The sequence below is a fragment of the Lissotriton vulgaris genome, chromosome 9, assembly GCF_964263255.1.
Source record: "Lissotriton vulgaris chromosome 9, aLisVul1.2, whole genome shotgun sequence".
Classification (NCBI taxonomy): Eukaryota; Metazoa; Chordata; class Amphibia; order Caudata; family Salamandridae; genus Lissotriton; species Lissotriton vulgaris.
This window is the reverse complement of record NC_141697.1, coordinates 247,802,808-247,830,213: the sequence shown is the minus strand read 5'-3', so window position 1 is coordinate 247,830,213 and position 27,406 is coordinate 247,802,808. Positions and strand designations below refer to the sequence as shown.

At 49.5% G+C, this 27,406-nt stretch overlaps 1 protein-coding gene across 2 annotated transcripts in view; it reads left to right on the top strand.

Annotated features, from left to right (window-relative positions):
• DLGAP5 (DLG associated protein 5) overlaps nt 1-27,406 on the top strand; it is a 206,177-nt gene that overhangs the window by 124,233 nt on the left and 54,538 nt on the right. For both annotated transcript variants that reach the window (XM_086937441.1, XM_086937440.1), the window contains exon 13: nt 2,366-2,455. In XM_086937441.1, the coding sequence (XP_086793567.1) occupies nt 2,366-2,455 (90 nt within the window). The remainder of the gene's footprint in view (nt 1-2,365; nt 2,456-27,406) is intronic.

Here is a 27,406-nt window from a genome sequence, read left to right as displayed (position 1 = left end):
TGATTAGCAGGCCCACAGCCAGAGAAAGTCGTAAACCAGTGAAACAAAAGCAAAAAATCTGGGTGATCATAGGATTGCAGACCCTACTCTCCTACAGAGACAGTAAAGGCAGTCCTCATGCCTGTCATCTACATGAAGCCTCTTCTTGCCACAAGAGGCACAAGATCTAAAGAGCCCCTTTTTTGGGGTATCAGCGATGGGTAAACTGAAAATCCCCCACAGAAAGACAATTCTGAGAAAAATATGTGGAAAGTCCAGAAATTCAAAGAAGCTGAGCAGAGCTCAGTGGAGACTGCCTTAGCACGACGTGCGTTCGAAAATCTGAGGGACTAGGGCTCCTTCCAGGAAGGTTCTAGAGGGTGGAGATATCTGATTGGCTTTTGGCCAAAGTTTGGTCCTTTTTACAAAAGGACATGGATGTTACTAAGGAGAGGCCTCTGGCCTATTACTATGTATATGTCTTTATGACATTACTCTTTTTATGTACCGGGGACTCCCACCCCGACGACTGGGAATGATTCAGGCATGTGAATCTATGAAAGATACCCAGAATACTGGATAAGGTGGCTTTCCTTGTGGCCATTACATCGGGCCAAAGGGTGAGATATTCAGGCATCATGTTGTCAAGAGCCTTATACTGTTTTCCATGTTGCTAAGGTTGTAATGCGTACTCCTCCTAAGTTCCTTCCTACGGATCTCTGATTTTCATCTTAATCAGAATATAACTTTACCTATGTTTTTCCAGAATCCTTTCACTCCAGCAGAAAGGTCTCTTCATTCCCTGGATGTGAGAAGGGTTTTGAAGTTCTATCTGGACAAGACCAAGGATATTCGTAGGTCAACCAACTGTTTGTTAACTATGGGTCGGTCAGCACTGGTCTTGCTACCTCGAAACAGTCAATCGCTAGGTGGATTATGTCCTGTATCCAATTATGTTACCAGAAGGCTAATAAGACCTTAGGAGGTAAGCCTAAGGCGCATTCCACCAGGGGCAAAGCGGCCACAACGACTTTGCTACGTAATGTTCCCATTGCAGAGATCTGCGGGGCTGCCACATGGAAGTCGGTCACATGGAAGTCGGTCCATACCTTTGCTAAGCATTAATGTCTGGACTCTGATGCCAGAGCAGACGCTCAGGTTGGGCAGGCTTCGCTAAGAAATCTGTTTGCACAGTAATGGTGTCTTTTCTCCACCGCCGGTTTGTTGTTGGGATGGGCTTGCCGTTCTATTCACTAGATTATGACTATACACCGAGATCCCCTACTACAGAAGGAGTAGTTTCTTACCTGTAACTCCAGTTCTGTAGTAGGGGTATCTCTGTTATAGTCATAAGGGCCCGCCCTCCTCCCCGGTGGAGAAAATGGTACTGTAATCATGCTACAGGCCTTGCTTTATACACCTTAAAAAAGAACTGAAAGTAAAAGGAGTTTGCTGTGCATCATGGGATACAGAGGGGCTCTGGAGAGCTCCTTAAAGGATCTCTTTTCCAGACGCAAAATGGCAGCCTATGGGTTTTGTCTGTCCATCCTTTCCTCTGTCATTCCAAGGATTTTGTGAAGGGGAAAGTTTCTCTATGGGTGAAACTTAGCAGACTGTATTAAATGTGTTGATTGATGGAATATCCTTTGCATTTGTAGTTGAAGTACTGGACAGTGTAACCTTGTGTTTATAGGCTGCATTATAGTCTTTAATTCTCTCTTAAGTGTCTATACGAGACTGCATTGAAGACAATTTAAGAGATTATTTTTGATTGCTCCGGGGTCCACGCACATGGGCGGGACTATTCACTAGATTATGACTATAACAGAGATACCCCTACTGCAGAACTGGGGTTACAGGTAAGAAACTACTCCTTCAATTGTGGCTGCTTACGTGCTCATAAGAACCAGTACTTATCTGCTTAAACGATGGAAGTGTGAGTAAAATTGATCGCTCTACATGTAACTTGATGTTTTGGCGGGACTGAAGCAACTTGTCTAGACGTGTGCAAACCACCCTTTTAAATCTGAAGTTAGTTTGTTTCTAGTAGTTACTTCACCTCACACCAACCTCCAATAAAGAAAACTGAATTCACCAACTAACAGCTAATGCTTTTACAGTGCATTTTGATGGAACAGAAAATCATTACATTCCTTTTGGTTGATTAAAAAAAGTGACTATTTAAGCAGATTGTGTATTTTTAGACTTGTAAATTTTTACCAACACTAATGAGTATGGGAGAATTAAAACCTAATGAAAGTTTTTTCAGTGGTATCATTTGGTGTGTTCCGTTTTAATTGTATTTCTAAGGAGTCGTTTTAGATAATAGTATTACGGTTTCCATTCATTGTAAATTTAGTAAACCAACATTTAATCCCTTTTACAGATAGAAGATGTACTGAAAAAATTTACAGACCTTGACAGACTTAAGGAAAATGCCTGGCAGCAAGTAAACATCCAAGCTAAAAAGGTTAAGGTGAGCTGCATCTTTTGAAAAATACACCTGAAAGATGAGCGTTTTTGACCAATTTAGTCATTTAACGATTACTCTTCTGTGATTTTTTCATAGTATGATTGGTGAAATTGAAATGTGACCATGGAAGTATGAATTTGTTGCTACACCTGGGCATTAGGGATTGTTATAGGTAAAATGGAATTTGAATCTGGACATTTTTAGAATGTCTGTCTGTAGTTCTGAGGCAGGAGCAACCCACCTGATACATTCCATATGTGGGCAGTTGTTAACTAGCATACCTCCCCTCATCTTGCATGTTTATGGTACTTTTGTAGCACAGAAGGCAGCAGAGCACTGTACAGGATAAGACTAGCATAAAGTCATGAGTGATTAGAGAGGTAGCTGGGCGATGGATAATGAATGCATTGTCAAGTGCTTATTAAAGAGAAGTCTTCTAATTTCTTAAATTGGGGCAGCACTGGTACGTCCCTGATGGATACAGCAATGTTGTTCCACATGCTGGGTGCAAGTTGTAACAAGCATTTACAATGCAATGGTCTCGGAATTATTAAAGGTAGAGCTATTGGCATTGCTCATGACCTTTTTTTTTTTAAATCATAAATAAATGGCATTGTCATTTACACTGCCAATAGCTTAATCGCTCGCATATGCATGACTTATTGCATTTACACCCACACAGAGCCACACACACAGAGCCACCCACACAGTCATTTACATAGAGCCACCCACACACACCGAGCCACCTACACAGCCACCCTCACATAGAGCCACCTACAAAACAAGAAAAACTAGTGCAATCAGGGGGCAGAACGCCTTCATCTGTCGAATCCCCCTCTCCCACCCGGCCCCACCGCTCTTACCTGAACGGGCCGCTCCTGGTATCAGTGTCTGCCCAGCTAGTATCCACAGTACCAGTGTTTGCCCCGCCAGTACATTCAGTACCAGTGTATTCTCCGCCAATACCCTCAGTACCAGTGTATTCTCCGCCAATACCCTCAGTACCAGTGTATTCTCCGCCAATACCCTCAGTACCAGTGTTTGCCACACCATTACCTGTCTGCCAGGCGCGGTGCGTCCATTGGGTTGGCATTTCTGTTGAAAGACGCCAAGGCAGGAGAACTGACATTCCAATCATGTCAGTCAGCATGACATCACATCGCCCACCCCCTTCAGGGGGTGGGCGGGGTGGCGTCATGTTGACTAACATGATGATGTCACCAGGGCAAGCAACACAAGTACGCATGAGTGGGGACGGAGGGTGAATTTTTTGCCCGCACTTGCGTTTGTGCTTTTTTGCGCATGCCCATTAGGAGCCCTTTGGGCTCCTAATGGGCGTGCTGTGGGCGAAGAGAAACCTGTGCCCCAAGCGCCAGGATTGGCTGCGAGGGCTGCCAGTCTCCACTTGTGCCGTGAGGCGCCAAGGGGTCGGGGAACAGAGGTGGCGTGGACCCGGACCGGCGGTAACCGAGTTAAGTTTTGTTTTTTATATTTAATATAATATAGTCAGCACCAGGCCAGGGCTCTCTCCAGGAGCACATGCACATCACAGGATTCCTGGCAATGAATAAAGTAAGGAAATGGAGAGAATAGATAAGGTAGGGTGGTAGTGAAAGAGATACACCGCAGCAACCCAGAGAGGGGGAGTCAAGAAAATGGGGTGGGGATGAGGGGTTAATAGGGGATTGGAAGAACAGTGTATGTCCTTGGTGTTCAGTTTTTTTTTCATCCCGTTGTAGCGGGCAAGCATCTCTTCTTTGTGCTCAGACGGGGTCACTCACGCATGCCCCCCCCCCCCCCTGCCATAAGAGGTGCCGGGAGAGTGCCACTGCTAAGGAGCGAGGCCTTTCTGGCAGGAACCACACCACAGCCCTCGAGTTCCAGCACACTGCAGCCCCCACCACCGGCAGTCACCTTCCTCATCTGCTCACCTGGGTGTCACCTGCATCGCCTCTGAGCCCCCTCAGCGTGCTCCCCCAAAGTTCAGCAAGTCTGAGGGGGCAGCATGCCAGCAGAGGTTGGGGGCCACGGCACCCAAGAACTGCAGGCCTCCCAGAGTTGCTGTTATATCCACGGTGCTGCGCAGCCATCAAATGATGAATGGAACATTCTAGCGCGGCCCTTCTAATGAGGAAAACCTCACGGAGCATTTTAATTCCCATTTCTCTTTTCACAGCAGAAAAGTAAATCTGTTTATACTGATAAAGTTAACTGTTCGCGCCCGGTTCATATAACTCACAATGTTGATATTTTCAGGAAAAAAACGAACGTTAGGTTAACTCAGGCCTGTAAATTTCCCAGATGGCTAGTTAAATTATGCAAACATCCATAATAAGGAAAGTAATGTGTGGAAATACGCTATGGGAAAATCACTGCATTTAAGCAGACCAGGAATCCATTAACTTAATTTTGCTAGTTCGTATTTTAATAATAATCATGCTAAATTCATGTGCCACTTTAGATGGCGCGTCTGTTTTCTGAAAACTGTAAAACACATACCTTACTATTATTGAATTTAAAGGTTCTCAATTCACTGGCCCTGGCAGGACGGGAGGCAGAGTTGGCCCTGCCGGATGTGGTCTTGTGCCTTTTATGTTACAGTAGATGACAGCATTGCACATTTGGCGTATTGAGCAATCTTGCTGGCTTAGGTGTTCACCGTGTGCCTCACAGCCTATGTTCTCTACTAAAACAAAACAAAAGGATTGGTGGGTGAGAATGTAAAGAGCTGTGCTAATGTAAGGAGAATGCTAAGACAGAATGCAGAAAATGAGTCTTGGTTGACTGGCAATATGGTGAGAAAGAAGAGAGAAACACTGATGGAGAATGTTTAGATCAAGGGACCATGAAAGCAGAGGAGGAAGTGAGGCAAGACCGAGAATGCAGAGAGGACAGAGCTGGACTGGTAATGTAGAGTCAGATGGCAGAGGTATCCTTGCCAAACCGAGAACAAGATACTACATCTATAGTGAGAGAGAGCTGCATTGTAAGAATGGACTTAAACTTAACCTGTACGGGGAAGGCACAGCTAAGAAAATAATACAGGCAGGAATTTAGACTAAATAAGATTGGTGTAAAGTGGGCAGATGACAGATGAAACAGAGTATGAGTGGGGAAGCGAAGGTAGGTCTGTGTTAAAAGTGTAGAGACCCACTCTCGCTCGCAACGGTGCAGTATGCAAATCAGTTTACGCCCCACTACTTTCCAATGTCACCAGCTGCCCCTGCTGTCTGCTCTGTCAATACCCTTAGTACCAGTGTTTGCCTCACCATTACCTGTCTGCTCTGTGAATACCCTCAGTACCAGTGTCAATACCCCCAGCACCAATGTTTGCCCCACCAGTACCCTCAGTAACAGTATCTATCCTGCCAGTACCCTCAATACCAGCGTCTGCCCCTCCAGTACTTCTAATCCGTAATCAACACAAGTGTGGCGCGGCTGCTGGTCCAAGCACATTGTCGAAACCCTCTGAGTTGCGCTGATGTCGCTTCCCAACAATCTTCTCGTTTTGGCTTTTCTCTGGAGTTCCCTCCGTGGTTCGTCGCAGAAGGGTCGGCTGCGCCAGCACGGACAGCACCGGGAGGGGACTGGGGTAATAAGATGTACTTTACAATCAGCCAGTTATCAGGGGAGAAGTGGATGTTCCCCTTTGGATGGGAGGCTTTCCTGCGCGCCGGGAGCGTGTTTAATGGTGTGTGCACGGCGGGGGCTTCTCCCTAATAGAGAGTTCACCGGTGCGCTCCCACTTGCCCGTGATTGGCTCTTTCCAACCTGCGCTTCTCGGCTCTGCCACTTCAGTGTGGGATGCTGCGCTCAGCCCCACGGATCTGTGGAAGGAAGGCGAGGATCCGCGGAGAGCTGACTGCGGAGGACCCAGTGACCCAGGGGCAGGGGCGTGCGGGCCCCGAGGGAGCTCGGCCGGCTAGTCCAGTGCGCACCCGGGGACTGTGAACTGAGGCTTCTCTGGCATCTGTGCCAGGTCCGCGGAGCTACACGAGTGCGTCTGGCATCTGTGCCAGGTCCGCGAGTGCCTGGGAACCTCGGGAAGCTGTGGGTGGTCCCGGGAGAGTGGGGTGTTAGAGCCCTAGGGGGAGCTGTGTCTGTTTTAGGGTCTTTCGAGAGCTGTGGGTACAGGCGCTTCAGAGAGTTGAAAGTGTCAGGGCGCTAGGACATTGGCTCTCGGAGCTCTCCCTATCGGGTAACTGTGGGTGCCAGGGTCATCGGAGAAATGGTAGTGTCAGATTTCTAGAGCGAAGCAGTGGTTGCTAGGGCGCTGGGACACTGCGAGCGGAAGGGGTCACAGAAGATTGTCAGTGCCAGGGCCCCAAGAGAGCTGTGCGTGCCAGGGCCCTCGGAGAGCTATGAGTGCCAGGGCCCCAAGAGAGCTGTGAGTCAGGGTCCTCAACGAGTTGTGAGTGTCAGGGCCCTCAGAGCTGTTAGCGCTAGGTTCCTCTAGTTTTGAGGGCAGGAGCCTCAGACAGCTTAGAGTACAAGAGTGTTAGAGAGCTGAAGCTTACACTCTCTGTGGATAGGCGTGGATGCCCGGGCCACCGGAAGGAGGATAGTTCCAGGCTGTAAGTGTTGGGGTTGACCGATCCGGGTGCATGGTTCCTCGATTACTGCAGAGGGTATGGCTCGCTCTGAAGGCAAAGCCCTTAGCCTGTTGTTGGTGCCAAGGATGCTCGTGCAATAGTGAAAGCCCGCAACCTCGAACAGCGTCATTAAGTAAACAGGCAAAAAAAAAAACAGGGGACAGAAGCACGAAAAACGGCACACAGGAGGAAGGGAAAACCAGGCGGGCGGAGGGAAGGGGTTGCCAAACGGAGTCAGAGGCAAGAAACAACGGCAGGGGCACGAAGAAAGGCACAAGCAGGGGAGCAGAGGCTTACCTCATGTCCTGGTAGACTCTGCTCGACCAGCAAAATGGCACCCGCCATCTTCAGAATTTTTCAGATTTGGGGGCGGTGTTTTGCTGTTTTGAGTGACAGACAACGTCACTGTCTAAAGAACCGCAAAACTTACGCCCCCAAATCCGAAAAAGACGGTGCTTCATTGGAGGGACGGCTCTCTCCTCCAATGGCTGGCCTCCGTTTAGGAAGCCAGCCAATGGTGGAGACAGAGCAGGGAGGCAGACCCTGAAGCCCTACTAAGTAACATTAATTCTCCGGACCGGAAGCTGCTTCGCAGCTTAACGGTCCCTGGACCTAAAAAGGGCTGTCTTGTTTTTCCTTTTTATGCTTCTTAGTCTACGTTCTCATGTGCTGGCTGCAGGTGTAACAAGTCCACCAGAGATGCTGAGTTTTTCTGCAAGATTAATGGTGTTGCCAGTCGTGATGGCTTTGTCAATGGTGCTCCTGGTTTTAAAAATGGTGTGGGCCGTCAAGGAGTCAATTTTATCAAGATTAGGGTGATCATATTAAGGCCCTGAGATTTTTTGGTTGGTTTGTTTTTTGCAGTGTTCCTGAGGGTGACGTTGATGTTCAGGGTAAATCCAGTGACTTTAGAGTAATGCTTGATCTATTCTGTAGGTGTTCAGATAATGTAGACCGCTAATAATGTGGGTCTGGAATATGGAATGTTATGCTCAACTAATGTGAAGTTGTAATGAATGGCAGGCACAACAGCTATAGAAGAAAAACCTTTATTCTGCACAGTGGAGAAAAAAACAGGACAACACCAAACGATCCTCACAAATCAGCCTTGTGCCTCAGCGTCTGCCTTTCCATCAGTCCTTCCTATTCCAATCTATATCATGACCTAGTTCACAGTCCAAACAAGGAATGTTGTGCTACATGCAGACCAGTAGCACAGTAAACACAAAACACACCCTTGCTCCAGAACAAACAAAAAACAATGCAGGTCATACAGTGTGTTTCAAAACTAAATTCCTTGAAAGGCATGTTGGAAAAAGAATGAACCAGGGTAAGAACTAACACCTCCCAAACATGGGAGGTAAAAACATAAGATCCGATAATGATCAAATGAGAATGAATAAATCTACTAACCTACATCATGCTTAAAGAATGCATATAAATACTATCATAAAGATAGTAACCTACATTGAAAACCGAAAATATCTACTAACCTAGGTTTCTCATTCAAGTGGATAGACTAATTTCTCTCTTGGAAGGTGATTCCAAACATTGAGATTCACCTAGCCTTTTCAAATCACAATACCTCACGATCTTCCCTTCCAAGACATTGCCACCAGTATACTTCACCAACTGCGACATGAAACGTACTCCGCCAATCTGTAGTGTCCACTCTTTCTAAATTGGATGTAACTTCAGTTACCATGAAAGGTCCACTTGCAAACCCTGTCATTTAAATACCGCACACATTTACTCCATACATGCAGTCCAATCTGCTCTTGATGTCTCCTTATCTTTGCTCTTGATGTCTCCTTATGTTTTTCTGTGTTTCTTTGTTCAAAGCCACTCCCTCCTTGCTCTTTCTCGTCAACCCCTCTGGGTGCATTCTAGTTCTAACTAACCTTTTTTTTTTTTTTAATTGGACAGGAGTCTGGTTAAACATTGTGTTAGGCGTATTCCTGTGAGTCCACAGTTTCTCTTCAAACGCTCTTCAAAGGATACTTGCTATGTGCTGCTAGTTGTATGCACCCTTTGATCAATCTTTTTTTGGTCCTCTTGCATAACTAAGGATGTGAATTGCGCTCCTAATATCAGAGATAGTATTAGGAACGCCTTCTCTATCAAATTAATCTTTAAGAAAATCAAGCCCAGTTTGGGTGCTTACAGCACTGACCCAACCTAGTGAAATCCATTTAGAAGTATAATCACAAACCTTCCAAAGTGGAGTAGACTAAACGGGCCAACAATATACAATACTAAGTTACTCCATGGCCTTCCCGGTACATCGACGGGTTAGAAAGCTCTCCTGGACTCTCTCAAAATCAGCACGTTGGATACCGTTTCTTACCACCAATGCATATGTTCCATTTGAGGCTACCAGTAACTTGTTTGCTTCCATGATGCACAAGTTTCCTTTATCCTGCGTCTTATGTCTTAGGGTCTTTACAGGCAGCCCAGACAATCCGCTCTACGATTAAGTCCAAGCCAAGTATACTAAGTGAAAGATAAATCTCTGACCTCTTCGTCCATTGATCCATGAAGTGGCTCACTCCCTTTGCTGGCAACTAAAATCACCAATGACCTATGATCTGTCCCTACTACAAACTGCAACCCCGTAAATAGAATTTTAAATGCTGTATACCCCAAGTGCATTCAAGTGTTTATCTTTCTACTGCAGAGTAATTCTCCTCTCCTATCTTCACTGTCCTAGAGGTGAACGCCACCACTTTTTCTTCACTATTGTCCTCTGCGACAACCACACCCAAACCTTTTAAACTCTCATCTATAGTCAAAATTATCTTTTTGAACGCTGCAAAATGACCCAACGTGGGTAACTACCCAATGCACAATTTAACTTTGAAAGCACTAGCATACTTCAACATAAGCTTCTCCTTTTCTTAAGAACTGCATTATGGCAAACGCTACACTAACTTGCATTTCTCGCTTTTCAGAGGCGGGCCCTTACCTTGTAACCTTTCTAACACTTTGACAAATACTCTATCATCTTCTCTGGTCCAAAGACTAAAATGCCAGCTTAAAAAACACTTGCGCTTGGGTAATACCTTCAACAATACATGTTGAAAGCATGCTTCAGCTGATGCCAAACCAAATGGGTATGCACAAAGCGATATGCTCCCAAAGGTGAACACGCGCAATGAAGTCTGAAATTTTTTACCCAGTATTACTTTAAATGCAATGTAAATATCATTCACACTAAACACCTCCAGGTCATGCAGCAATTATTATTCTTCCACAATGTTGAGCACTAGTAACCTATCTATCCTTGTTTTTGTTAAGGTCATTGCATATCCTGATATTTTTCCACTATGTTTGGGTGCCAAAACAAGTTGGATGAGCCACTTTAAGATTCAGTTTTCCGGTAACACCTGCTTCTAGTAATCCTTGGTGTTCGTTCCTTATTGGACCGAATCCGAAGTGAGAACTTGTGAAAGTAGTGCACTACAGTGCTTGCCTCTTCCTTGACTGTTATTTGGTGGTTGAACCCCTTTAATTGTTGCAATGTATCTTTAAAAACTTTAGCAAATGTAATTGTCCTAAGCCTCACCCAATCTTCTTATCAATGCTTGCTCCGGTGTGTTAGGATTGCGCATGGTCCCCAACTCCCTCGGGTGTCTACACCCCAGTAAACCATCTTCTTTCTTGGCAACACAAATGTTACACCATGATTATTTTTCTTTAAAAAACGGATCATCATAATTGCGGATCCCATTCAGTAAAATTCAGTGGCACCCTATACCTAATGGCCAGTAATGGATTCCAGTAGTTCTGTTGTAGGGGAATCTGTTATAGTCCTAATCTGTGCGTGGACCCTGGAGCAATCAAAAATAATTCTCTTAAGCTCTCTTCTGTGCAGTCCTGCATAGACACTTAAGAGAAAATTAAAGACCAATAATGCAGCCTTTACCTACAAGGCTACACTGCCCAGTACTTCAACTAGAAATGCAAAGGATATTCCACCAATATCACATTGAACCCAAACTGCCAAGTTTCACCCAAAGAGAAACTTCCCCTTCACAAACTCCTTGGAATGATGGAGATGAAGGGATGGACAGACCAGCCCCCATGGGCTGCCATTATGTGTCTGGAAAAGGGATACCGTGCCTTTAAGGAACTCTCCAGAGACCCTCTGTATCCCAGAATGCACAGCCAAAGTCCTTTTACTTTCAGTTTCTTTTTTCCGGCTCCTGCTAGCAGGACCCTGGAGCATTGAGCTCTCCCTTTTTGGGTGTTTTTCAATTTTTCAAGTGTTTTGAGTGTTTCACTCGTCGTCGGACTGCTTCTTCTTCCTTTTGCTGGGTTTTTTGGCCAGTTTTGCCCACTCTTTTGTCGAATATGCCAGCCTTTTTCGACAAGTGCCCAGAGTGTGCCAGGAAGAAGGCCAAATCGGATGCTCAGTGTGTATCCTCTTGTCTCCCTCCCATGTCCCTGAAGAATGTGAGATTTGTCAATCCTTTTCCAAGAGGACCCTGAAGGACAGGGAGAAAAGTAGTCTCCAAGGCCTGGAAGAACTAAGGAGACATCGGGAACCAAGTGGGTCTGGGCATGGAGGGACTCTGTCTTCATCCTCTGCCTGTGCTTAGGCCTCTGGGGGGCTCCCCAGTCAAGAAAAGGCCAGGAAAACGCACAGATCTCAGTCGACGTCTATGGCCTTGATGTCGACGTCCAGAGGGATGACCACCATCTGCTCCCTGTCGCCCCAGGGCTCTGGGTCGAAATGACATCGCCACTCGACGTCGAGGGGACTGACGTCGAGACCTCTGACGAGGTCGACGTCGAGGACTTCATAGTCGTCGAGACGCCATCGACGTCGAGATGGGTCCAAGAGGCAACGGCGCTCGCCGTCGTTCGACGTTGAGGAGGGTCTACGTCTAGGGATGTATAGATGTCGAGACGTTCGATGTCGAAAGAAGTCGGGTCGAGGAAGGCAAAATCAACGTCAAGGAGGCGATCATGGGCCAGGACTGTGTCCCATGCCTCTGTGGTCAGCCTATCTTCTGCATCCACGAGCCCACGGTCAAGACTGTGCCGGCGCTCGTCTGAGAAGAGGTCAGCCTCGAACTTCCTAGTCAAGGCCTGCGCAGAAGAAGAGGATAGTGGTTAGGTCTCCGGACTCTGTATATTCTCAGACCTATTTGCCTTGTAGGCCTAGAACGCCTGCACCTCCTCCATTGCCTAAGGAGACGCGTCGTCGTCGTCCTCCTCCACCTCCTCATCGTCCTCCTCTTCCTCCACCGCGGCCTCCTCCACAGTCTCCATCTCTGCCGCGCTTTCCGTCTCCTCCTAAGGGGACGCCACAGCCTAGGATTCCGGCTCTGCCTCCGCAGATTCCGCCTCCTGTACGGCCTTCGGATCGCCCGAGGTGTAGGTCACGGTCTAGGCAGAGACACCGGTCAAGGAATGACAGTATCTTCGACACGGTCCCGTCATCGTCACCGGAGGGACAGGTCAAGGTCCCGTCGTTCGGACTCATCCAGTGCCCGGGAATATTCGCCCACCTTATCTGATTCCCCCCCATACGTGAGTGTCACCGGTGGATGACATCGTATCGTTTCAGGAGGTGTTATTGAGAGGGGCAGCGAAGCTGGGAATTACTCTAACGGTACTCACACTTTCTAAATCGGTGATCTTCGAGACCTTGCACAAGCGGCAGTTGTCTCGACTCTTGGTGCCAGGGCTGGAAGAACCGGCTAAGGAGCTCTTCCTAACTCCGGCGTCAACGGAATCCGCTCCTTCCCGGCTGCAGAAAAAGTACAGGCCCCCGGACTCCGATCCGGCGTTCCTTAGATCAGACCCGGTGTCGGATTCAGTAATAGTCATGTCGGCCAGGAAGCAGCACGCTACTGCCCCGTCTTCTACGGTGCCTCCAGATAAGGAGAACCGTCAGATGGATTCGGCGAGAAGAAAAGTCTGTGGGACGGCTGCTACTTCCATGAAAGCTGCTAGCGCCGCGGCTCTCTTGGGTCGGTACGACCGGTTTTTGTGGAAGTCCCTGCAGCAGTTTCTGGAGCACCTTCCTAGGGACAAGAGGGAGGACTTCCAGGAAATCATCAATGAGGGTATGATGGTATCCAATCAGGTGATCAGCTCGGCTGTAGACTCCTCTCCTGGCGGCTCATGGCTGCTGCCACGGGATTAACCTGTGGCGCCATGCCTGGTTGCGCCTGACATCGCTGAAACCAGAGACGCAGCAGAGAGTCGCCAACTTGCCGTTCTCTGGGGCGACGCTCTTTGGAAAGCATGCGGATGAGAAGATGGCCCGCATAAAGGCGGAGGCAGAAACCCTGACGGCCGTCGGGTTAGAAAAGCCTAAAAAAAGAAAGAGGAAGACCTTCCATCCCTTCCAGAGACGTTTCAGTGCCTTTGGAAGAGGGCAAGGTCGTTAAGCTGGCCAGCAGCGGCCATTCCAGAAGCGCCAGAGGGGCAGAGGCCACCAGGAGTCCTCCTCGACACCCAAGTGTCCGGCCGGGTCTAGGCCCTGAAGTGTTACTTCCTCCTCGTCCGTTACCCGCTTTGGTGGGGGAAGCATACAACATTACTTGGCAGAGTGGAGAAAAATTACTCCGGACAAGTGGGTGCTGAATATGGTTTGCAATGGATAGTCTTTGTTTCGTCAGCCCGCCTCCAGCGATTCCACCGGTTTCCTCGCAGTTCCAGCTGCTCGAGCTCCAAGCAGAGGCAGATACCCTGTTAAGAAAAAGGGCGATAGAAGACGTCCCTGTGCCTCAAAGGGGAAAGGGTCTTTACTCCCGGTTCTTTCTAGTGCGCAAGAAAGACCAGAATTAATTCAGGCCCTTTCTGGATTTGCGACAAGCAAACAAATGGATTCGCAGGGAGAAGTTTCGCATGCTGTCTCTGCACCAGATTTATCCTCAGCTGCAAAGAGGAGACTGGCTTTGCGCAATAGAACTGCAAGATGCATACTTCCATGTGCCCATTGCACAGAAACATCGGAAGTTCCTGCGATTTCTGGTCCGCACCAATCACTATCAGTACACCGTGCTACCTTTTGGACTGAAGTCTGCGCCCAGGACTTTTTCAAAGTGCATGGCTGTGGTGGCGGCTCACCTAAGAAAGAACAAGGTGTTTGTCTACCCGTACATGGACGACTGGTTGATCAAAGCCTCCACCCTCCAGGAAGCGCAATTGCACTTCAACAGGACGGCTGTTCTGTTGAGCCAGCTGGGGTTGCACATAAACATGTCCAAGTCTGTTCCGACTCCTGTCCAGTGCCTACAGTATTTGGGAGCCTCCATCGATACTCTTTCAGCAAGCTTGTCTCCTTCGGAAGAGTGACGCTTATCGATCCTTCGGAAGGCTCAGGCTCTCATGGCGGTTCCATCTACAACAGTGAGGACAGTGTCTTCTCTACTGGGGTCGATAGCTTCTTGCATCTTCCACACGCACACCTCCACATGAGGCTGCTGCAGGAATGTCTGGAGGATCAGTGGGACCAGAAGCGGGGGAGCTTCTCTCAAAGGCTGGGGAGTGCTTTCAGCCCATCTACAGATCCAGGGAACCTGGTCCCCCGTGGAGTCCCCTTATTACATTAATTTCCTGGAACTCCGTGCTGTCCACTTGGCACTGAAGGCCTTTCATCCGTCCTTCCAGACCAACTCCTTGCTTGTGCAGACAGACAATACGACTACAATGTATAACCTCAACAAGCAGGGGGGGGGGGGTGCGGGGGGGGGGGGGGGGGTCGATCGTGCACACTGTCACAAGAAGCGCAGCCGACCTGGCACTGGTTGCTAACCAGAGGACTGACAGTAATGGCTACCCATCTGCCAGGTGTGCTGAATGCTCAGGTGGACACACTCAGCAGGCTTGTGCAAGAAAACCACAAGTGGGTTCTGACCGACTAAGTGCTAGGAGACCTCTTCGACAGGTGGGGCACTCCAGACGTAGATCTGTTCGCCACCGTCAAACAGAAAATGTTGAGACTTTGCCTCCAGGTATTACCAACCGGGGACTCTGGGGAATGCGCTATGGATTAGCTGGTCGAACATCTTTCTGTTGGCTTTTCCACCCATTCCCCTGATTCCGGCGGTGCTCATCAAGCTGTCCCGGTCCAGAGCACAGATGATCCTCATTGCTCCAGAGTGGCCCCGGCAGTGGTGGTTCAAGGACCTGCTCCACCGGTCTCTCCAACCTCACATGTGGCTGCCGTGTCAGCTGGACCGTCTCACGAAGTTCGGGGGGGTAGATGGTGCACCCCATTCTCTCATCGTTGGGTTTGGCAGCATGGCTCCTGAGAGAGTGCAGTATGGACACCTGAACCTTCCTGAGGATTGCATGAATATTCTCAAGGAGGCTAAGCAGCCTTCCACTAGGACGTCCTATGCCTACAAGTGGAAGAGGTTCTGCATCTGGTGCACTTCCAAGAACTATGATCCTACGACCTGCATGGAAGATGTTGTCCTTCCATATCTCTTGCATTTGGCGCAGTCTGGCTAAGGTTCACCTCGCAGCGTTGACTGCATACAGGAAATGTCCTTCACAGACTTCCTTCTTCCAGATCCCTGTGATTAAGGATTTTTTGTAAGGACTGAAGAAAGTGTTTTCTCCTATTTGGAGTCCTTCGCCTTCCTGGGAGTTAAATGTGGTGCTGTCCAGATTGATGAAGGAACCTTCTGAACCCATTCATAAGGCTTCACTCTACCACTTATTATGGAAGGCCGCTTTCCTTGTGGCCATTGCATCAGCCCGCAGGGTGAGAGATTCAGGCATTGTGTTGTCAAGACCCTTCTGCTGTATTTCATGCTGCTAAGGTTGTAATCCGTACTCACCCTAAGTTCCTTCCTAAGGTGATTTCTGATTTCCATGTCAATCAGACTATAACTTTGTCTAAGTTTTTCCAAAATCCTTCCACTCCAGCGGAAAGTTCTTTACATTCCCTGAATGTCAGAAGGGTGTTGAAGTTCTACTTGGATAAGACCAAGGACATTCGTAGGTCAGACCAATTGTTTGACGATTATGGGTCGGTCAGGACTGGTCTTGCTACCTCTAAATAATCCATCTCGAGGTGGCTTGTGTCCTGTTTCCAGTTATGTTATCAGAAGGCTAACAAAACCTTAGGGGGTAAGCCTAAGGCTCCTTCTACCAGGAGCAAAGCAGCTACAACAGCTTTTCGTCGTAATGTTCCCATTGCAGAAATCTGCAGGGCTTGCCACTTGGAAGTCGGTCCACTCCTTTTCTAAGCATTACTGTCTGGACTCTGACGCCAGAGAAGATGCTCAGGTTAGGCAGGCTTCATTGAGAAATCTATTTGCACATTAGAGGTGTTTTCTGTTTTTTCTCCACCGCCGGGTTGGTTGTTCTGGATTGGTTTGCCATTTTATTCACTAGATTATGACTATACACAGAGAACCCCTACTACAGAAGGAGTAGTTTCTTTACTGTAACTCCAGTTCTGTAGTAGGGGTATCTGTTAGTCATAAGCGCCTGCCCTCCTCCCCGGTGGAGAAAATGGTACTGTACTGTATGCTACAGGCCTTGCTTTATACACCTTCAAAAAGAACTGGAAAATAAAAGGACTTTGGCTGTGCATCCTGGGATACCGAGGGTCCTTGGAGAGTTCCTTAAAGGAACAGTATCCCTTTTCCAGACACATAGTGGTAGCCTGTGGGGGCTTGTCTGTCCAACTCTTCATCTCTCATTTCAAGGATTTTGGTGAAGGGGAGTTTTCTCTTTGAAGGAAACTTGGTAAAATGTGTAAAATCTGACATTGTTGGCTATCCTTTTCACTGTTTAGATGAAGTGGTGGCCTTTGTAGCCTTGGAAGTGTTAGGCTACAATATTTGTCTTTATTTTCTTTTAAGTGTCTATGCAGGACTCCAAATAAGACATTTTAAGAGATTATTTTTGATTGCTCCGGGGTCTACGCACATGAGCGGGACTATTCACTAGATTATGACTATAACAGAGATACCCCTACTACAGAACTGGAGTTACAGAAAAGAAACTACTCCAAAGTGTCCGTAGCCAGACTGATGCCTGTAAAATATTCAAAAGGTGGAATCTGCGGCTAGCTAGTCTGCCAGAAAGCCCATTACCAAAGGTAACTTGTTATTTTGTTGGATAGCTCATATACCCACAGATTTATCATCGGACACCCTTCTCTCCATTATGTGTAATGGGTTGTAAGGAGTTAATACAATTCCAACTTAGGTTGTGCTTGCTTGCATGTTTTACTTCAATGGTCTGTCTGTGTCCAAGGGTGTGGTAGTGAGAAAACCTCACCCAAATCTGCAACAGCCCGACCCACGATAAAGGCTCTATCCTCGACCTTATCTCCAAAGAAAATTCTACCCAGCTAGAGTCAATCCAACCCTGTGACTGGTCAGACCACCACATCATCACATTCTTCATCAAAAGAAATTTAAACTTAACCCGGTTCAAACCACTAAATCCAAGGTCTGGAAAAGGGACCTGAAGAAACTCAACCCAAATTCTTTACCTTCCCACAGCTGCAATCTCCTCCTTCCCCCCCCCCCCCCCCCTACCGGCGCTCTTGACGTTCAATCTTTGACCGACCACTACCTCAACTCTATGACCTCAATAATTGAGGTTGCCCCCTTGCAATTGAAAAAAGTCTCCACTAAGAACTCCAACCCATGGTACGATGGTAGACTCAATGAAGACGGACGAGCCATGCGAATGGCAGAGTGCCCCTGGAGAGCAGCCCCTTCGGCATTGCACCTTAAAACTCTGAAGAAAAAGAGAAACGCCTACTTCAAGAAAATTAAGCGCACAAAATCAGAGTTCTTCAGCCTTCAGCTCGATCAAGCAAAAAACCGGCCAAGAAAATTATTTGAACTAATCAAATCACAATCCAAGGAACATCCCCAACTTACACTTAGCACAACAGGTGATATATATCATCATGTGAAGACTTCTCTGCTTTCTTCAAACTAAAGACTGATAACATAAGGAGTGATCTTCGCGATGACGTAATACTTTACTCCAACCCCCGCAACATAACACCCAATGAACCAAAAAACAATGCTGCTTGGTCTTCCTTTGAAACCTACTCAGAAGAAACAATTCTAAAACTGCTCAGCACATTGAAACCCTCTAATCATCTCACAGACCCTCTTCCTGCCAACGCTGTAAAAGACTTCATCCCACTACTCCTACCACTCTGGACCAAAATTATTAACAGTTCACTTCAACAAGGTCTCATCCCCGATTCACTCAAAATGGGACAAGTTACTCCTATACTCAAGAAACCAACAGCAGACCCCACTGACCTAAACAACTACCGTCCTATTACCAATATTCCCATACTTTCAAAACTTTTGGAAAAACGCGTACAACTCCAGTTAACAAATCACATTGATCAGTTTCACCTCCTCAACCCTTATCAATCAGGTTTCCGAGCAGGGCACAGTATTGAAACTGCTATGACACACATAATTGATGACGCACTCCAAATCCTAGATCAAAACGATACCTGCCTTCTCATCCTTCTTGATCTCTCCTCAGCATTTGACACTGTCAAACACGAGAACTTACTCGAACTGTTAAACACCAGAATGGGCCTATCTGGGACTGTTCTCAAATGGTTCACTCCCTTTCTACAGAACAGGACTCAGAAATTCAAGAGCAACAACTTGATGTCCTCACTGGTGCCTGTAACTTTAGGCGTCCCACAAGGATCTTTTTTATCCCCTACATTGTTCAATCTGGTCATGGAACCTCTCACCACCTTGTTCTAAGCATCTAATGTGCACTTTCACATGTACGCCGACAACACCCAACTTTATCTCAAATTACAATCCCCCAAAGACATCGAACTTCTTAACTCAACGCTCAGAAACACCCAATCATGGCTTGCCGATAATCACCTCAAACTCAATGCTCTGAAAACTGTGTTCCTCCTGATCTCACCTCCCGCGAAAATCTCCACCACCCAAACCTGGCTTAAACACCTATCTGCGCTCAATGTCCAACCTACCATCGTGGACTCAGCGAAATACTTAGGCATTACACTGGACACCAATCTCAACATGCAGCAGCATATCAGCAAAGCAACTAAGGGAGCTAATTTCCAAATTAATACCCTGAGGAAACTTAAACCCTTCCTCCCAGCCAAAGACTTCCAAACTGCTGTACAAGCCCTAGTAATTCCTTGCTGAGACTACGGTAGCGTCACCCTTTGCGGACTCCCTCTTTCTACAACTGCACCCATGAGAGCCTCTTTGAACGCTGCAGCAAGACTCATCACTGGATCAAAAAAACACTCTCATATTTCCCCTGACTTAAAATCCCTGAACTGGCTGCCTTTTTTTTTTTTCACAACCAATTTTATTGAGCAAATAAGCATCAAGAATGTGGTATCTCCACACACCAAGAACACCACAACAATATCAATGTAGCAATTACATAGGCAATAAAGGATGAAGTAGACTCGACATAAGCTCAGTATAAAAACTCCCCAGCAACCCGCCCTAACCCACAACTCCGCCCTCCCCGCTCCAGATACACCCCCCCCCAACCCCCCCTACCACACGTGTATAGAAAGCAACAGAAAAGGAAATGTAAAAGGAATAAGTGGGTGTAATGCCACCAGGGTTTTGCCGTTTCAGGCCAAAAGTGTCACTGTGATCAAATGTCCTCTTCCTGCTCCGCCGGGGGGTCCAAGGACAGGCCACGGTAGTCGGCCCAACGCTTCCAGATCTTGTAGTGTTTGCGCGGGCAACCCCTCGCCTCAAATATCGGCCTCTCCAGACCCATAAAATAATCCAGCCCAGCCTTCCATGCAGACAGGGGGGGGCCCTCACTGACTTCCATGCCCGGGCCAGGTCCCGCTTAGCCACCACCAGCCCCAAGAGCAACAGGTGACGCTTATATATGTTGCCCCCAACCCCTTCCATAATATGCAGTAGGCCCAGCCGGTGGGTTCGAGGAAGGTCCCAACCCAGGACCTCAGCCAGGCAACTCCACACACCCCTCCAGAACCCAGTCAGTCGGCCACACGACCACACCGTGTGCATCAGGGAGCCAGGCTCCACCCCACAACGAAGGCACTCCGGGGATGCAATTAAACCAGCCTTCCACAAACGTTCACGCGTATAATAAGCGCGGTGCAAGTATTTAAATTGAATCAGCCGGAGCCGGACAGCAATGGCAGTTCCGCCTGGGGATTCCAGCGCCTCCCTCCAATCGTCCTCATCGAGGGGGCCCACGTCCACCTCCCACGCCTCCCGAAGGGAGTGTAGGGTGGAGGAGCAATGAATAACAAGTGTCTGATAGATCTTAGAGACCTTCCTGTCCCCCATAAACACTTTGGCTTCAACCGGGCTAAACTCCGGCAGGGAGTCGAGGCCGGCGATGCTCGGGGTGAGGGCATGCCGCAGCTGGAGGTAGCGGAAGAACTGGGACTAAGGCATCTGGAACTCTGTGCGGAGCGCCTCGGATTTGAGGGTGGTGCCGGACATGACCTGGCCCAGTTGTGTAACCCCAATGGCCTCCCAGCCCTCAAACCCAGTCAGGGCCGCCAGTTCCGGTAGCAGGCCGTTATGCCAGAGCGGCGTTTCAGCTGTCAATTTGCCCCACCATCCCATGCGGCGTAGGGACTGCCGCCACACCGCAAAAACCACTCTAGTGACCGATGGCAACCCACGACGTAGGCGAGCCGAATAAAGGATGGTGTGGAGCGTGTGTTCCCCCATGAGCAATCGTTCCAGGGCATAAGCCGGATCACCCCTGTCGCTATACCACCAGTCATTGAGGACAAGCAGTTGGGAAGCCTGGTAGTAGGAGAGGAGGTCCGAGGTGGCCAAGCCACCACACTACGTGGACAGAAAGCACGTCCTCAAGGCCACCCTGGCCGCACCGCCATCCCACAGGAAGCGGCCCAGCACAGAATTAACCTGACGGAACCACTCCAGGCCAATGGGGTGCGGGAAATTCTGGAGTTGGTATAGGAGCCTCGGAAGCGCCACCATCTTGAAGATGGCCGATCTCCCGAAGATAGTGAGTGGCATTCTGGACCAAGTCTTAACATCGGCCTGGACCCGTTCCCACACCGGCAAGACTCCACGCGCCCATGCCACGGCCCGCGATTCCGAAAGGAAAACGCCTAGATACTTCAGGCCATCAGTCGCCACTCGCAACTCTGCGGCCCAGGGGTCGTCCACCACTCCGCCACCCAGCGCCCACAGGGTCGATTTGTTCAGGTTAAGGTGAAGACCCGAGACCTCGCCAAACGCCCGCATGATCTCCAGAACTCGGTCCATGTCCGCCAGAAGGAGTGCCGCCTGCTCATCTCTAGCGCCCATGGCATCCACCGCTGCCTGCGCCCGTCGAATATTATGCCGGGTGGCCCTGTGAGGCATGAATCCAGCCTGGTCGGGGTGGACCAGGTCGGCAATGTGAGGCAAGAGGCGGTTCGCCAAGGCCTTGGCCAGAATCTTGGCCTCGATATTGAGAAGGGAAATCGGTCTGTAAGAGTCGTGCCTATCCGGCGCCCTGCCCGGCTTCAAGAAGACCACGATTTCGGCATGACGCCAGTCTGGCGGTAGCTCTCCCTGAGCCCGTGCCGCCTTCAGGGCGCGGCGATAGTGAGGTCCCAGCTGGACGTGAAACTTTTTATAGAATTCGCTAGGGTAGCCACTCGGGCCGGGCGCCTTACCAGTGTTTAACTGACTAAGGGCTTCCCCGAGTTCCTCAGCCGTAAGCGGGGCTTCCAGGGCGGTTCTGGTTTCATCAGGGACGGCCTGTGGTAGCAGGTCGTCAAGGTACGCAGATATCTCGTCCGTCTCCAAGTGATCACGAGGAGCGTATTGCGCCTCGTAATAACGGGCAAAACTAGCCGCCAGCAAATCCGGATCGGTCATGACCGAGCCGTCGTCCGCCGCAAGACCCGGTAACACCAGGGGCTGGAAGGTCGCCTGACAAAGCCTATGGAGCATAGTACAAGACTTGTCGCCCCACTGATACACCCTGCTACGCGTGGCGAGCCACGCCTGCTGGGCTTCCTCGTAGAGGACGGAGGCGTACGTCTGTTGGGCCTGCAGGAGCTGCCTCACAACACCTTCGTCGCCCCCGAGCTGACCACGCTGCTCCAGCTCCTCCACGCGGGCCGCGGCGGTCACAATGGCCTCCCGATGTTTTCGCCGAGCTGCCACACACCAAGCTATATCAATGCCCCGGAGCGTGGGCTTCAGCGCCTCCCACACCACCATTGCGTCCACATCCCCCACCAAGTTTTCGCGCCAGAAATGATCAATCGCCTCGCGTAGGTGATGCACGTACTCAGGCCGCTGCAGCTGCCAAGACGACATCCGCCAACGAAATGGCTGTCGCTTGGAGGGGAGGGTCATGGTAGCTAGGACAGGAGAATGGTCGGAGAGGCCTCTGGGGAGTATCGCGGCATCCCTGACTCGACTCAGACAGGCACCCGGTACAAACAGATAATCTAGTCTCGAGAAGGACCCATGCACCGCCGACACAAGTGAATTCACGCACAGCAGGATGAAAGTGTCGCCACACATCAACCCAGCCTAGGCCACTCACAGTCGCACACAGTTTGGTGGGAGCAGCAGCAGGGGGGGATCCAACACAGCAGGCACCCGCCTCAGGCGATCCAGGCCCACATCCATAACCTCGTTCCAATCGCCCCCAACCATGGTCAGTGCCTCCGGAATCTCATCCCACAGCGCAAAGAGCCGCTCAGACAAGGCCCACTGCAGGGGGGGGGGGGGTGTGGGGGGGGGCGTACACACTACCAAAAACCACATGTCGGTACCCAACCGGCCTTTGATGAAAATATACCGGCCCTGGGGATCAATCCATTGTTTCTCATGTACATAGGCCACCCTGCGGTGTACCAAGATTGCCACCCACCGCGAGCCCCTCGTGAAGCCCGTGTGATATACTTGCTGAAAGCCAAACCTCTGGAGGCTAAGGGCCTTGGAGCCCAGCATGTGGGTCTCTTGAAGCAGTAGCACATCCACCATCTCTCTCTTCCCCCAACGCAGCACAGCCCCACGCTTGATTTTATCCAGGATACCCCTCACATTCCACGTCACAACACGCAGGGTCTTTTGAGGAGACATAGTCACAGTATCAGCCATTATCAACACAGGATCCAGTACCCGGCCCTCCGTCCCACCCTGGCGCACCCCACAAAGCAACAAAATCAAAAGCCACATACACGTGCGGTCCCACCCTCCCAGCCCGAACACACAGCAACCCCTCCCAGAACCAGACCCCCCCAAACATCAGCAACAAAAGGACTACCCCCCTCACCCCGCACCCCCCACCCCAATACCTCAGAGAACATTGAAGTATCTGTCGCGGCATGGAGAGACCCGGGTCCAGAACAGAGAACCCAGGGCCCGCCATACCAATGGATCCCAACATCCCAACCAAGACACACTCACCACCCCCCAACAACACTCACAACTGTGAGGGTCTGAGGCCCACAAAAGGTGCCCCCCGAGTCCCACTGCGTCCCCATGAAAAGTAACAGGAGTCCACATAGGAGAACTGACTGGCATACGGAAGTCATAACAGAACAGTCTCACCAGTCAATGCGGGGCAAATCAGTACTCAGCAAAAAGATCCAGTCCCAGCAAAGTTCAGCTGCCGGTATCGGAGTGCTCAGAGTCCCTGGCACCACCCGTCTGCGATGCACTGGCGGAGGCCGACCTCTTCTTAGAGCGAGACCTCTGATGGCGGCCCTTCCTGTTCGGGCGATCCGTCCGCTCCGGCGACGATCCCTGGGACCTGCCTGGGTCCAGCCCCGGCTGGGTATGCGGTCTGAGTCGCACTGCTTCGTCGGTCCAGCGGAATACCTCCTCGGGTGAATCAACGAAATGCGTCCGGGACTGGTACACCACTCGCAGGCGGGCCGGATACAGGAGAGAGTATTGGAGCTTCAGGCCCCTCAGCTTGGCCTTAAGCGGCCACAAAGGATTGTCTCTGCTGCTGCACCATCTTCGTGTAATCAGGAAAGATCATGATGGTATGATTCTCGAAGGTGAGCGAGCCTTTGTTCCTCGCCTCCCGCAGGATAACATCGCGGTCATGATAGTTCAGCAGCCGGGCGATTACTGGCCTAGGGCGCTCACCCCCCGGTGGCTGCTGGGTCAGGGCCCTGTGAGCTCTCTCAATAACCAAGCACGCGGACAATGTCCCTTCGGGGAGCCAGCTCTCCAGCCACTGGGTCAAGAACCGCTCCATGTCGTCCTTCTCGCACCGCTCCGGAAAGCCTATGAAGCGGAGGTTGTTCCTCCGCGCGCGCCCTTCGGCGTCCTCCACCCGGGCCGCCAGTGTCTTCTGGACACCCTCCACCTCCGCCAACCTCTTCTTCAGGGCGCCAATGTCCGCTTCGGTCACTGTGATGCGGGATTCAGCCCCGGCGATCCTCTCCACCGCGTTGCGGAGGTCTTGGCGTAGCAGCGTAACATCCGCTCCTACCGCCCCAATTTTGGCATCAAGCATGTCCCGGGATTGGGTGATGGCCGCCAGTATCGCTGCATTATCCGGTCCGGGGCCACCGCCGCCACCGGCCGCCCCAGAGCCACCACTGGGCCCTGTGAACTTATCGATAGGGCCATGTTTAGGCGGGCCACCTCCTCTATCCCTGGTCATGGCGCACACTGGGCAGGGCGGGGACCACCCCCGACAAGGCTCGGGAACCCTTGGGTACTGCCACAAATGTTGGATGGGACGTCAGTATCGGAGTCTCAGAGGAGGAAGGGGGCAGACCGGCACAGGCCCGAGGTCGCGAAAATCGAGGTCCCGGCTTCACCAAGGCGGGACAGGCCTCCTCCACGCTCGTCGCCCCGGGCGTCTGTCCAAGGTGCAGGAAGGAGCTCCGCCGCTGTGGCTTGTAGGCAGCTGTAGCTGTAGCTGTAGAGCCGAGCCAAGGGTGGAGCAGCGGATGCCACCACCACCCGCGAGTCCGCCACCGCCACCGGGCGACCCGAAACTCGGGGACCCCGGTCTCCAGCCGGTCACGAGGCCTCACGGTGCCGTCGCCTCTTTCTGGTCACGAAGGGGAGAATTGTTCGCCCAAGGCACAGGAACGAGTGGCGTTGTCGTGGTCCACAGGCGACCGTAGCAGTAGAGCTGAGCCAAGAGCGGCGCAGAGGATGCCACCTCCACCCGCCAGTCCGCAACTGCCACCAGGCGTCTCGAAACTCGAGGACCCCGGTCTCCGGCTGGTCACCAGGCCGCACGTCGCCTCCCACCGATCACAGGAAGGGGAGAAATGCAGAATCGATACACCGGAGCAGACAGGGGACTTCACTAGATCAGTGCCAGCCACTGGGTATCAACAGCGGGCTCGGGGGCCAGGATAAATGAACGGATTAAGTCCGGGCCGGCGGGAGCTCTACAAGGCTGCGACCGCCATCTTCGCCCGCCAAGCCACGCCCCTTGAACTGGCTGCCTTTTGAAGCCAGTATACATCTGAAAATTGCCTGCATGACGCACAGAGCTGTACATCACAACTCACCCAGCTACCTCACTCAGAAACTGACAATATCTGGTGGCTCAAGAACCACTAGAAGCACAAAATCTTCTCCTGAAACCTCGTAGATTCCGGAAGGAAAAAACATATAAACGCTCTTTCTCAGGAATGGCACCCAGGATCTGGAACTCACTCCCTCCCGAAACCAGACTTATCTCCTCTGCATTCTTTAAAAAAGAAGTAAAAGCTAACCTCATGACTAAATTCACCTGAACTTTTACTCTTGATCTTGAATATATACACCTAACTGCACTATTGTTTGTTCGATTGTAGATTTGTATCATTGGTTCTAGTCCATTATGCTACCCCATGTACCCACCCTACTTTGCCTTTCATTTTTTACCTACAAGTATTCTATGCTCAAGTCTGTTAATCGCTCCCATGTTTCTTGTTTCCTACCTCGTGTATTTGTAAAGCGCTCTGATATCTGCAAAGATCATGTTCGCGCTATATAAAACTTTCAAATAAATAATAAATAAAATGGTGCTCAGGAGTAGTTCTCTGTCATGGCTGGAATGGGATGTAGATGCAGAAGGCACTCCTGCTAGCACATAGAATCTATCAAAGCTTTATAGTTCCAGTCTGGCACTTGAGAAGTTTCCGGGTCTAGTTTGGTGCGTAGAGTATTCAGAAGGTGAATAATGTTTGGGTAGATAATTGTCCTCCAGAATGACTGTACCAAACGTAATCGCCTTATTAATTTGGAAGAGTTTTTTACCCACATGTAGGTGGGTGTTTATATTTTTCTTTTAAAAGGGTTCAAGAACAACCTGGGTATATGTGCACACAAACTGAGTTAAGGGATGCCTTAAAATAATTAGAGGTGCTATCCCTTTCCCTGCATCCTAAATGGGTTTACTGTAAGTTGTTTTACAAGCTGAGCATATGTTTGTCTATCGCTTCGAATGCCAGTTTAACTCTTTTAAAGATGGGGTGTCCTATTCAGAGCTACTGGGATGAATCCTTCTCCAAACTACAATGTATAAAACAAGGACCCCCTGAACATTAGATAGTTCAATTCCTAGGTCAGGGATAAGCACATATGTAAACAAACTACCTAGGCAATTAACATTACTTGTCTATTTAATAATAGATGAGCGATCTATTTTTAAATAGACAAGTAATGTTAATTGCCTAGGTAGTTTGTTTACATATGTCCTTCTCCAAACTATGCTTCCTTGTTGGCATATTTTTCTAAAAATAGATTTAGGGTTCAGGATTGACACAATTGTCCTAGCGTGCTCTTATTTATTTTTATGAGCACAACAATTGACAGACCTTGATTCTGAAGAATGAGGGAAACACAGCAGACTTGACCATATCATTTTCTACCTGATCAAACGGGGTTACAAGCCGTGCTGTAGAAGTGGCATGGGAGCAAAACTTGCTTGATTAAGCGGTATCCAAAAACTGTCTCCCTGGCCAACCAGTTTTGTAGAACCAAAAATGATCCTTTTGGGGAAGTTAACTGCTAGGTGATTAGCATGTCTACATGCTACTGCCAAAAATACCTCAATCGTATATAATTAAAAAGAAATTGTTTGCCCCTTATGTCATGGGGTTTGTTGAACTTCAGAGGCGGTTCTCGGATATTAATGGGTGCACTGCCACCAGGGATATGCTTGAAGGCCATGTGTAGCGATTGATTTGCCCACTTCTTTAACTGTTTATTAGCCAGCTATAAGCCTCAGCCCTGTGCACATGTTCACTGCTATCTCATGATGGTCCATTTACCTACAGAAAAATGCAAGTGTATTATGCTATAAATGTTTGTTTCCTGGTGATGACCACATAGTTGAACTGCATGATCGAAATGCCATCACTACTATTAATCAACATGGGGGCAGTTGATTAATG